Source organism: Simochromis diagramma, unplaced genomic scaffold (assembly GCF_900408965.1).
Source record: "Simochromis diagramma unplaced genomic scaffold, fSimDia1.1 OVJJ01000602.1, whole genome shotgun sequence".
Lineage (NCBI taxonomy): Eukaryota > Metazoa > Chordata > Actinopteri > Cichliformes > Cichlidae > Simochromis > Simochromis diagramma.
In genome coordinates this window covers 7,424,919-7,438,202 of record NW_024387040.1, presented here as the reverse complement: position 1 = coordinate 7,438,202, position 13,284 = coordinate 7,424,919, and the positions used below count along the sequence as shown (strand labels likewise).

Genomic DNA, 13,284 nt, shown 5'->3' with positions numbered 1-13,284 from the left:
GCCTCCATGAGGATGACCCAGAAACACGTGACCTTTCCCTTCCAGGGCAGCTGATGACGTATTTTATTTTGGGGCGGTTTTTCGGGGGTGGTTTACGTCGCTCCGATGTAAACTGTCTTTAACCAGTCAGAGCAGTCTATGCAGAACAGTAAAGTCGAAGCAGGAGGAGTTGCTACCCTGGTTGCTGTCAGCTGTACAGGCGAGAATGTAGGGACTCAGTAGCTTTAATTGTTCTTGCAATATGAAGAATGGAAGAAGACGATGTGACTATTAGAGAGCAGAATTTCCACAGCCAAGTTCGGGAGTACATCGTAAGTAGCGGAGCGGCTAGTCGAGCCTAGCTCGCTAACGGTTGCTAGCGTTAGCTTTGCCTGTCAGTTTGACTCGGCAGTATTCGTTTAAGCTTGATATTGTATTTTAAGACCCACTTAAAAAATGTAAAAAAGAAACAATGAAATTTGATACCCGGTTATGTCACACACCAAGTTGGGTTTAAATATAAAAAAGCGCGTGAACCCGCTAATTAACACGAGCTTCCGTTAACGCTAGCTGCCACCAAGTTAATCACAGGAGAACTTGGCTAACGCACTATATGATGTTATTTGGCATGTAAACATCCCCACGGTTAAGTAGAGGTAACTGTGACTGTGGCATTGACAAAATGTCAGGGTCCTGTCTAATTCAAGCTTTGTGTGTCGCATATGTTTCAAATCAGGATGAAGTGTTTATGTTCTCGCTGCTTGATGCTCCGTTTAAAAACCATACACTTTTTCGCAGTCACCATATCAGATTTTTATCGCATGATATTGTCGTAATACCTGGTTTTTACATTTTATCGTAGAGTTTGGCTGCAAAGATAAGCTATACTTTATCTTTAAAGTTGGGTAATCTTTGTGTTACAGAAGCCACCATATGACACGTAATCTGTACAAACTAGTTTAAATTAAATAAATTAAAATTTAGTACAGAGTAACCGTATCAGATTTTGACTGCAGGTTTATCCTGCTCACCAGATGATATTGATAATTACAGTGATATCTTTGTGGAAAAATCCATCTTCACTCATGATGTGTTTATTAATATAAGTTATATTATACAGTGGTTTATTGTAGTTTTTTTAAAAGATAGAAATAACAGGAAAAATGCACCTGCTTTTGTTAAGTGAGGCATGAGGACTAATCATGATTACATTCATTGTCACTCGTCAAAGCTCCATTTTGAGCATAAAACCTCTGTTTAATATGTTTTTATTTTTAAACACAGTACCATTATTTCCTTTTTACCTCCCAGCTGTAAAAGTCTGATGGGGTATTATCATCACCTGAGTGGGTAGATGTTGTTGACAAGCAAGTGTGTGACTGCGATAACTCAAGGTGGCATAGGAGTTCGAAATTAATACTACAGGTGTAGCTAAAAATCTCAGACAAGTTTGAATGTCAGTGACCTCAACCTCAAGGTCAGAGGTTATGTTGTTTTTTGAAAATCTTGTGAAAGCGATAACTTGAGAAGAAGGTGGCTTAGGATTTTCTAATTGACACCATACATGTATCTACTAGGAGGCTGAGGGGTAGCACTGGCGTCCACCAGTATTTCTAAAAACTATCATCAGTCAATATCGGTGTAATGCCACATCCCAGTGTAGACCGTCCATCCATTTTCTTCTGATTATCCAGTACAAGGGGCGGGGTACACCCTGGAAATGTAACCAGTTTGTCTCATATGTCATTCACTGTGTAATTAGGGGTGATTAAATCCCATTATATGATCATTTAAAGCCTTCCTGCTTTAGTAGAATTAACATTGTTAATGTTTTGATAGTTATATCTATGCATTTTATGTAGAAGACCATTTTGTTGACATGTTACAGTCTGTTGAATTTGGCAAATAATATAAAGGTGATTTGTGACAATGCAATATGCATGTATGTTAGGTTCTTATCGGAGAGATGTTTCCCCACTGCAACAGTACATTCTGTCTTTCAAGAAACTATCTAATGCAATCACCAGCCATCTAAATTAAATTAGAGTTCAGTGGTCCCTGGGACATAAAGGCTGCTTGAATAGTTACCAGTCAAGACTGTCTACTGACTTTTCATCCAAAATAAGGTTTTTATAAACGTTCTACCACTGTATTTGCTGTTGCAGATTTCTTCCATAGATTTCAAATTTGGATTTCCTTGAATGTCATATCTCTCTCGTTAAGTCTCTCTTTCTGTGTGTTAGAGACTGTCCATAGTAACTTTTAAGCTCACAATACAAAAAATATAGCATTGCTAAGTAACACAACCACCTAATTTATTCATGTGGCAGTTATCTTATCAGCAGTGTGTCACCTGTTCTTTTTTACACAGCATACGGTAGAAGCTGTTTAATTTCATTTAGATGTATCAATACAAAGTTTGTCCGGCAGAGTGGCTCTAGACTTACCTATTTGTGAAATGCTTTGCTAGAAACTCCATTTCTTTTTTTTAAAACAACTTTAATATACTGTCTATCAGTGTTTTTCCAAAATTAGCCTTTGGCTATACAGTTTCCTGTCTTTTCTCATTGAATTGTGGTGTCTTGATGTCTCCATAGCTCTAGGTGGGAGAAAAAAAACAAATAAAAGAAAACTAAAAGAGTAAAAAAGGTTTCAGTTTTCAGAGGTTTAGAGTAAGTCTCCTTAATTATTCCTGTCAGAATCTTGTGTAATATAGAGACTATCAGATATCTCAGCACTAAGCAAGGCCAACATCTGAGCTTTAGCTTGCACATTTTGTCCTGAGCCTGTACGCCTGGATGTCAGTATCTTATATCAACATTTCTAACTGCAAATCGTTCTGTGTGATGGATTAACATCAGTGTATCATTTCATCTTGATGTCTGTGGTGAGTCAGCTTATGGATGGATTTTTTTTTTTTTTTTTTTTTTTTTAAATACAGGTGCCAGGCGACTGATATTTTCCAGTTATTGTGTGTACTTGTTTTGCAGTTGGGGTTACTGTAGGTTAGGCTTAAAGTCAGTAAACATCTCTCAGTGACAGGACCTCATGTTCTCATCAGGCCCTAACTGGGAATCATTTTTCTTCCACAATGAAACCACTTGTAAATAATAACACAAAAATTCTGTGCCTATGTTTAGCAAGAATGTAGAAAATTAGGTTACTGAGAAAAATCAGGTTAGAGTTGAATAATTTTGACCACAGTTCACACATGTTTTGGACAGTAATCATATTTCTTTGTCATCTCATCACAAAGCTTGTAGGTCATTATCAGGCTTTCACATTTTTTTTTGTAGACTATTAACCATTGTATTTTACAAAATAAAAAGTTTTATTATAATTGACGTCACAATCAGCCATTGTTTAGTAGTAATAATAATAATAATAATAATAATAATAATAATACTAATAATAATTATTATTATTATTATTATTATTATTATTATTATTATTATTATTATTATTATTATTTTATGAGATTGTTACCATTATGAGAAAGTACTTTTTACTACTTAAGTTTCTGAAAAGGCTGGTCTTTTTCAGTATATTCATCTGTGATGCTAAACCAAAATCATATTCTTCCATTATTAAATACCCAGACTAGTGACACTTTAACCAAAAGGAGGGACAAATTATTAATTTCACCAGTTTATTCTGGTTTATTGCTAATGTTTTTGCCTTGTGGTGGTCATCACAGCATTAGGAAAGATCCTTCCCTTGTCTAATAAGCATCTTTCTGATAATCTGGCAATAATTAAAGTTTGGAAATGTGTTAGAGAAGTCTGAAGATAACGCTATTTAAGGTAATGCACACATCAAAAACACACTCAAGCTAATGGTATACAGTACTGCCCAGAATGTACCTCTGTTAATAATATTGTTTTTAATAACTTAATCTGCAAAATAGATGGATATTTCAGGTTTTTGTCTCTGAAATCAAACTACTCCTGAATGAGTTTTATTGCCACAGTACATGAAAACAAGTTGATTATTTATCTGTTAAGCCCCTTTTAGCGGGGAAAAAGGTATTGCTGTTCTTCCGTTCAAGCCAATTTCCACCAATTTGTTAACATAGGATTGTAATGCTGAAACGATTGTTGTGCCAAATTCTGTTTTTCAAAAAAGCTTATTTTGCCCTCTCAGCACATCTTTTTCCTTTACTTTTGCCCTCCTTAAAGGTCAAAATTCACTTCCGGCAAGCCTGTGGGAGGTTTCTTTCACCTCACATGAAAAGGCATTTTCCCTTGTTTTATGGCCCCTAAATTCTGTTGAATTGGCCAAAAATAATTGACGTTATGGATTTTGCCCCAGTGAGTGAATGTATAAAATAAGTTTTTGGAAATGGTTTGCAACCTGGTTAAATGACGTCCCCTTGTCAACACTCGCTGATTTTTCCTTTACATAGAATGCAAATTTACATTTTTTTTTTTTTTTTGAGGGAAAATGGATTGATAAGAAGGGTAGTAGCATTGGCGTTCACTGCTGTGCCTGAAAGTTGCTGTTATCTCCTCAGAGACTGCTGTGTCTTTGTGTCTGTGCTGCTTTATCAGCTCTGTGCACCTGATGATGTCTTGTTCAGGGTTTGCCACTTTGTGGACATCATTCGGCTTGCACCAGCATCGCTACAGAATTTATAGCTAGAAACATATGAGCAGTCTTTCATTTGATAGGGGACTGCATATGATAGGAAAAATGTTTTTGTTGCTGCTGTCACATTATGACATTTGGCATTTCTTATTATGCCAGTTTGCCTGTCTGTAATGTGTATGTCCGCCTGGCATCTGGTTGAATCCTCTCATAACCCCAGCTCGGCCGCAGTGAGCTATGTGGTGTTGACAAGGTGCAAAGTGCTGAAGTGGGAGCTTCTAAGATTAGTTGCGTCCTGGTCACTGTCACAGGAGAAGAAGGGAATGTGGAAAGTGATCTTTCTGTGGCTTGTTTTGAGGCTGTGGTTATCTAATTTGTGGACCACTTTGCATGTAGCTTCGACCTAATTAGTGTCATCAGACAAATAAGAGCAACAATGCAATTCTCACTTTCCTACTTTAATCGAATAAATGGGTCATATTAAACATCTTAGTTGCCACTGTTAATGTGCCATCATGTGGTTGCAATTAAGGTTTCTGCATAAACTTTGCAACTGACATAAGGGACATGCACAATTGAGTTGCAGTAATCATTTACTGGTACACAAAAAAAGTAAATTGCTCAATATTAGAGCATGAGAAGTTATTGACTTGCTTTAATGCAAAATGCAAAATTGCTTTTATGCAAATAATTAGAGGTTACACCATTACAACTAAAAGTTACCTTGTGTGAGCTCAGAATATGTTGGTCATTGTAAGAAATCTGCCATTGCTGTTAAACGGCAGTCTTGATCTTTTAACATCCACACCATTTAGTCCATTCATATCAGACTCTGGTTTGTTTTTCCTTTTGGTGCAGTTCATTTGTGAACACGGTAATCGCTTTTGGGTGTGGACCAAAACAACTGGTCTCCCGAGGTGGTCTCAGTCCGGTTCCAAAGAAACTCCAGAGTGACGTGTAGGCTACAAGTTTGAGCTAAATGCCTTCTTATAGCCAGCTATTCTTTGCGACAGACACCATAGACAGTCGAGTTTTGCCTAAAATATTATTCAGATAAATACAAATGTTGGGATTGAAGTCTCCTTTGTTATCTACTAGTTCAGAACACATCAATTTCTTCCTGTATTTACTTCTGTTGATCCTATTATTTTACAGTATTGGGAGAGATTGTCAAGCCTGATAATGCCTTAGATATAAATGAATTCCCAGTGTGTTCCTCAGAGTGGGGGAGCACAGCTTGTACATTTAACAGTGGTATCGCAGTAAAGCTCTGAGAAGAAGGTTTTGATCTTTCAACTTCATCATATAAAAACACAATAACTACTCTGTACCTAAGACCACGTATTACTGATTTTGAGCTGCACACAATGGTATTAGCATTGTATATACAGCATATGGTGTAAGAAATACTTTGACAATCCTTTTAATACCTAAGTGTGTCATAGTCTTAATGTGGGATATTTTGGGGTTTAAAATCTGCTGGGTGGATGGTGCATATGGTGTCTCCAATGTGCTGATTCATCCCTTGTCATAATAAATCCTACATTAAAATTCTTGTGATGTTGTTTCAGATTTGCTTCCTCCTGTTTGCCGTCCTCTACATCGTGTCCTACTTCATCATAACCAGATACAAGAGGAAGAGTGGTAAGTGCTGTGCAAAATGTGAGTTCAGACTAAAATTCTCGCCTGTCTGTAACACTTAAAAAGCAGCGCTGTGTCTGCGGTGAAACGATTCTCACACCAAGCATCACAGAGGTTTGCTTATTTTGTCATTTATGCTGTGTTTGCTCACACTCAGAACCCATGATTTTTACAGCCAAGGAAACTATAGTTGTTTGCTTTGGGTCACACCCACGCCTGAACACAGCCTGCTTTGTGTTGGAAGGGCTGTGGCCACATTAATCCACTTGGTCACAAAAGCTGTTAGGTTAATGCTGACATAACCTGTCCTGTGAGGTTGATAACTTCAGCTACGTCGCCTAAAACATTGATTGTAACCTGTGTGACAAACAAGGAGATAAGAACAAGAAGAAAAGAAAAATACAAACATGTAGCACAAAAATAGTCATGTAGATAATGTGAACTCTTTCCCATTTTCCCAAGGCTAATATAGTTTGTCCAGGTCACCCAGCCTTACCTTGTCTTATTTTAAAAGTAGACCACTTCACATCAGAAATCCCTTCTGGAGATTTAAACTGTAGAAAACTAGGCTGCACCCAGTGGTTTGGGTTTTGGGTTATAGAGCAAATAATGTGTGAGTATTTTCACTAAATTTACTGTGTTACATTAGATTACATGGCATTAGGACTGTTTTTAGACCACATTTCTAATTTTATATTGAATATTTTAGCTTCCATCATCAAATTTTTTTTTTTTTTTTTTTTTTTTTTTTTGGCTTTAGATAATAGAATCAGAGATTTGATTCAATTGAATTTTCTTTATATAGTGCCAAAGCATTAGCACAAGTCTTCTCAAGGTACTTAACATGATAAGGTAAGCACTTGCAACAGTGTAGAGGAAAAGCTCTTTTAAAACAGGAAGAAGGCTCAGATAGGATGTGTGACCATGTGCATCCAGCTGTTTACTGTCAGTGGAGAATATCAACACTTGTATGGTTGTAAAAAGCATTATTAGTACAGGTCCAAGGGTTATTCTGGTTCTGGGTGGGACTTCTTTGGATTGCCTTGTTACTCTTAACCATTTGTGACATAGAAATTTCCACTATCCACAATTAAATGAATCCCAAGGTAACAAAACTGGTACATAATATTTAAGGGTACTGTGTCTTAATTCTTAGCCTGCTGTTTGACGTTTTTCCCCTGATGACGTATATAAAATCGATGCAGCCTCTTGTTTACTTGTTGGTTTGTGAAATGTTTTCGCTGACTCTTAGTGTTTTGACAGTCAATGTGCCAAGTGAGGTATGGGTCTGACTGAAGGTGGAAGCTCATTGGCCGACGTTTGGTTTTTTGCAAAAAGTGAAGGCTGTTGGCTTTAGTTTTCAGATCTGGACGCATCCTTTTTTTTTTTTTTTTTTCAGCTGTCTGAAATTTGTTCTGTATTTGTACTGATAGTTAATCATACATTTTGGTTTTGTATGGTGAGTAGAGAATATCACATACTTTGAGCTATCTGTATGAAACCGTTCATTATGTTATTATATCCATGTTGCTGTTTTTTTTTCTCTTCTATGTTTGCCCATAGTTTGTCTTTTGTCTTGTTTGTTTTTCGTAGTCTTCCTGTGCTCTCCTGTCTCTTCTCTTTTCCCCCACACTCCCCAACCAGGTTTGGCAGATAGCTGCCTCTCTGAATCTAAATTAAAAGGAAGTTCTTTTTTTCTCACTGTCACCAATTGCTCTCTTGTAAGGGAATTATATGGTTGCTGGGATTTCCTGACATTGTGGGGTCTTTACATCATAATGTAAAGTGCTTTGAGGAAACTGTTGTATTACAAAGCTGAAATGACCTGTATTAGATCATGTTCTGCTGTACTTACATATACAGTGTAGTCTTTGCAGAGTCTATAGGCTGACTCAGGATTTCTCCTTGAAACTGAAGGACTTTTGTTTCCCTCTTTAGATGACCACGAGGATGAAGATGCCGTTGTCAACAGAATATCGTGAGTGTGGGATTTTTTTCCGTACAAAAAAAAAAAAAAAAATTCTTTATTTGTACAGTGGGGCAAAAAAGTATTTAGTCAGCCACCGATTGTGCAAGTTCCCCCACCTAAAATGATGACAGAGGTCAGTAATTTGCACCAGAGGTACACTTCAACTGTGAGAGACAGAATGTGGAAAAAAAAAATCCATGAATCCACATGGTAGGATTTGTAAAGAATTTATTCGTAAATCAGGGTGGAAAATAAGTATTTGGTCAATAACAAAAATACAACTCAATACTTTGTAACATCACCTTTGTTGGCAATAACAGAGGTCAAACGTTTACTATAGGTCTTTACCAGGTTTGCACACACAGTAGCTGGTATTTTGGCCCATTCCTCCATGCAGATCTTCTCGAGAGCAGTGATGTTTTGGGGCTGTCGCCGAGCAACACGGACTTTCAACTCCCGCCACAGATTTTCTATGGGGTTGAGGTCTGGAGACTGGCTAGGCCACTCCAGGACTTTCAAATGCTTCTTACGGAGCCACTCCTTTGTTGCCCGGGCGGTGTGTTTTGGATCATTGTCATGTTGGAAGACCCAGCCTCGTTTCATCTTCAAAGTTCTCACTGATGGAAGGAGGTTTTGGCTCAAAATCTCACGATACATGGCCCCATTCATTCTGTCCTTAACACGGATCAGTCGTCCTGTCCCCTTGGCAGAAAAACAGCCCCATAGCATGATGTTTCCACCCCCATGCTTCACAGTAGGTATGGTGTTCTTGGGATGCAACTCAGTATTCTTCTTCCTCCAAACACGACGAGTTGAGTTTATACCAAAAAGTTCTACTTTGGTTTCATCTGACCACATGACATTCTCCCAATCCTCTGCTGTATCATCCATGTGCTCTCTGGAAAACTTCAGACGGGCCTGGACATGCACTGGCTTCAGCAGCGGAACACGTCTGGCACTGCGGGATTTGATTCCCTGCCGTTGTAGTGTGTTACTGATGGTGACCTTTGTTACTTTGGTCCCAGCTCTCTGCAGGTCATTCACCAGGTCCCCCCGTGTGGTTCTGGGATCTTTGCTCACCGTTCTCATGATCATTTTGACCCCACGGGATGAGATCTTGCGTGGAGCCCCAGATCGAGGGAGATTATCAGTGGTCTTGTATGTCTTCCATTTTCTGATGATTGCTCCCACAGTTGATTTTTTCACACCAAGCTGCTTGCCTATTGTAGATTCACTCTTCCCAGTCTGGTGCAGGTCTACAATACTTTTCCTGGTGTCCTTCGAAAGCTCTTTGGTCTTGGCCATGGCGGAGTTTGGAGTCTGACTGTTTGAGGCTGTGGACAGGTGTCTTTTATACAGATGATGAGTTCAAACAGGTGCCATTCATACAGGTAACGAGTGGGGGACAGAAAAGCTTCTTACAGAAGACGTTACAGGTCTGTGAGAGCCAGAGATTTTCCTTGTTTGAGGTGACCAAATACTTATTTTCCACCCTGATTGACGAATAAATTCTTTACAAATCCTACCATGTGAATTCATGAATTTTTTTTTCACATTCTGTCTCTCACAGTTGAAGTGTACCTCTGGTGCAAATTACTGACCTCTGTCATCATTTTAAGTGGGGGAACTTGCACAATCGGTGGCTGACTAAATACTTTTTTGCCCCACTGTAGATGCTAACCATTAATTTTCTTAATTAAATTAAATGAATTTTCTGCAATTCAGAATTTACTGCATCCAAATCAGTTAATTCATATAATGTAGAAAGTAAGAAGAAGACGAGCTTAAGCAAAATAATCATTAATTACTAATAACCAGAAAAATGTTTTCATAAATTTGCTCCCCAACAATCTGTATGTTTCAAAAATGGTTTCATTTTCTAGACCAGTGATGAAGGTATCACATCACTCCAGCTAGGATCTTACATCCACCCTTCATTGTATGACTGCTGTCATCGCATTCGTCCTGCCTGCTTATTTCCAGCTGGACATGGTACCTTAGGGTCCTGCGCACACAATAGATAGCATGCCTGATTAACATGCTTTTTTAGCAAACGGGTGTCGGGCCCACTGAGCAGCTGGTCACTGCCTTGGGCAGAGTCTGGACACTATATTGTGAAAAAATACCCAGTTTATGCCTTTTGTTGTTCGTGGACTAAGGCAAAGGTGGTGAAGGTTTAGTTTTATTTAAGTGGCTACTGATTCTAAATAAGCTAATATGTTGCTTGCTGGAAATGTTTATCCGTGTGACACACTCTCACTTGATGCAAGTGGCCTTTTTTTTTTTTTTTTTTTTTTGAATATACAATAATCTAAACTAATCTAATCTTTCAGTAAGTAAACGATTTTTCCTTTTGGTGTTGTTATGTGGAATTGTCCTAACATGAGTCTGTACGTGTGTCTATGTCTGTGTGTTGATTACATTTACAGATTGTACTTGTGCACCTTCACTCTGGCAGTGTCGGGTGGTGCCGTCTTCCTATTGCCTTTCTCAATCATTAGTAATGAGATCCTGCTCTCCTTCCCCCAAAACTACTACATTCAGTGGCTCAATGGCTCCCTCATTCACGGTCAGTAGTTCAGTTTATCCCAGTTTTCATTTTCTCTTTTTGTTTATGAAATACTTCACTGTAAAGAAAATTTGTCTTCCAGCGTATTTGATCATAATAACAGTCAGTTCAGCTTTTCACATTAATGTCAGGATAAAAAAGTTGTGCTCATTAACATTCTGTGTACATTACATTGGACTACTAACCACAGATGTGGTGTGAATGTGATCCAACCTCAGTCTGGGTCAGCTACTAGTTGTACATTGCAAGTCTGAGGTTTAAAAAAAAAAAAAAAAAAATTCTGTGATGCAGCAATGTACTATAGATGTGGTCTGTACAGGCTAGCATTTCTCCGTGTTCACCAGTCATCCAGAACACAGCATCTTCTATCTTCCATTTGTCTTTGTTGCTCTCAATCCACACACATCTGGCCATTAAGTAGACTGAACATTTTCACATGGTTTGTAGTGATGAAATTTGGTTTGCTTGGATTCTTCTTTTTGGAAAAAAAACAAAAACAAATTATGAATCGCCAACTAATTCGGACCAACATAAATGAACTGTAGGTGTGAAAATGCCCTAAGAGTGTACTTATTGTGTTTTTGTGGAGTTCCTAGTAGAGATTAATATAAATCCAGACAATAGAGTTTTCTAAAACTAATTATAGTAATTCTCACTAAGTAATTATTTGGTGACTCATCAACATTAATAGCATCCGAACAGGATCTGTCTATAGAAGGAATGTCAACCTGGATCAGTGAAACTTGCCTTTCTGTCAGTGTTAAAGTTATACTCCGAGATATCTTAATATAAGTGACAAATATGCAGTTCAAACAGTATCACAAAGTTGTCAGCACAACTTTGGGGGTTTAAATTGTAGGATTAAATGTGTAATACCACAAAAAAGAATGCCAAGAATGCCCAGTAATTAATAAACAAAGTTTTTGTTAATGCACATAAAATGTTTTCTATAGTAGATAAATTACTTTGGTGTAGTATGAAGATCCACAGCTGTAAGTTTTGACACCTGTAGTCTATAAAGTCCTCTATCATACAGTGTATCTAGTTTCAATTTGTGGACATATTAATGCGCGTTTATGGTGACACATTCATTTATCTCAGAGTAACTACGTGACAGTGTATGTTATTCACTCACCTTACACATCTTATTATGAAGATTTAAACACCAATGATGTTAATTATCTGGGTTATGTTTGTGTAGAAAAGATAACATTAAGTGTCCTTTGGTGCACAAAGTCTAAACATGAATCAGTTCCATTGTGTTTGCACTAAAACTAAAAGAAAACATGCTGACTTTGAGAATTTTTAGATGTTTATAAAGGGAGAAAAAAGGTGAAACCTATTACAAATATCTTATGTGCTAGAATTTTGTAGAGTAAGTTAAAGCTTTGATTAAGCCAAATAATGCATTAGATAATAAGAAATGTGTTTGCTTCCTGACACAGTTTGCTTCCTATGACTGTTGAGAAACTTTGTATTTGTTGAAACATGACTTTGCTATACAAAGAAAAAAAGAATAGATGTGTCACCAGATGGGGTGCTAACAAATGAAAGAAGCCAGTTTGTTTTTCTCCTTAAACCATTTGAGATTGAGAATTATTTATTTGCACTGCCAGTGCTAATTACCTGCTTCTGTTAAGGCTGTTTGATGTTCAAGTATCCACCAGGTGGCAGTAGAGTCCATGACTTAGAAACTGCCAAGAGGGCACTCAACAGACAAAACTGTCTTAACTTAAATTGCAATTTAGGAAACTCTGTGAATGAATCTTTGGCACATGTCCCCTTCATAATGAAACATTTTTTTTAAATAATATATTGTCTCTGTATATGTCTGTTTGGTTACTGCAGGTCTGTGGAACCTGGTGTCACTGTTCTCCAATCTTTGCCTCTTCGTCCTGATGCCATTTGCCTATTTCTTTTTGGAGTCTGAGGGATTTGCAGGATCAAAAAAGGTACAAACTATGGGTCTTTATCTAAAAATGGGGAAAAAAAAGTTGCAAACCTATCCAACTGTTCTAAATCTCTGTTAGCAGCATATCATTTTTTTTTTTTTTTTTTTGTAATACATGTTTATGGATGCCTTTAAAAAATAATGGACAAGGTAGAATTTCATTACAAAAAATTATTTGGACAATTCTTTTGGTTTAAAAAAACAAACCAACTTGGAAGTCATTAAAAAAAGTTCATAGTAAAATTTTGTGTGGTACTGTACTCTAGGCTGTTATGTATTTGAATGCTCTAATACCTATGCAAGAGGTTTTCTCTTAGCAACCAGAGCAGCAGCAGGTGCTTAGTGCTTGCCCTCTCCCTGACTCATGCCACTGACCGTAACTGCCACCGCAAAAAGCTCATTAACCATGAAAGTCTGAATCTGGTCTTCACCCAGTGCCACATCCTGACAAACCCTTTCAATAAGGCCATAGGCTGCAAACGCTTCAACACTGCTGCATCGGCCCCACTGATTTAAAGCCTGATTCCTTGTCACCTCCTCCCCAGCCCCCTAAAATAAAACTTCAAAAGGACAAGCTAATAATCGAGT

The 13,284-nt window shown here is 37.7% G+C and overlaps 1 protein-coding gene across 2 annotated transcripts in view; it reads left to right on the top strand.

Moving 5' to 3' along the window:
* Positions 1-127: 127 nt before the first annotated feature.
* Positions 128-13,284, top strand: part of lmbr1 (limb development membrane protein 1) — a 39,458-nt gene continuing 26,301 nt past the window's right edge. For both annotated transcript variants that reach the window (XM_040043752.1, XM_040043751.1), the window contains exons 1-5: positions 128-311; positions 6,138-6,210; positions 8,146-8,185; positions 10,606-10,745; positions 12,594-12,697. In XM_040043752.1, coding sequence (XP_039899686.1) covers positions 249-311; positions 6,138-6,210; positions 8,146-8,185; positions 10,606-10,745; positions 12,594-12,697 — 420 coding nt within the window. In that variant the 5' untranslated portion in view covers positions 128-248. The remainder of the gene's footprint in view (positions 312-6,137; positions 6,211-8,145; positions 8,186-10,605; positions 10,746-12,593; positions 12,698-13,284) is intronic.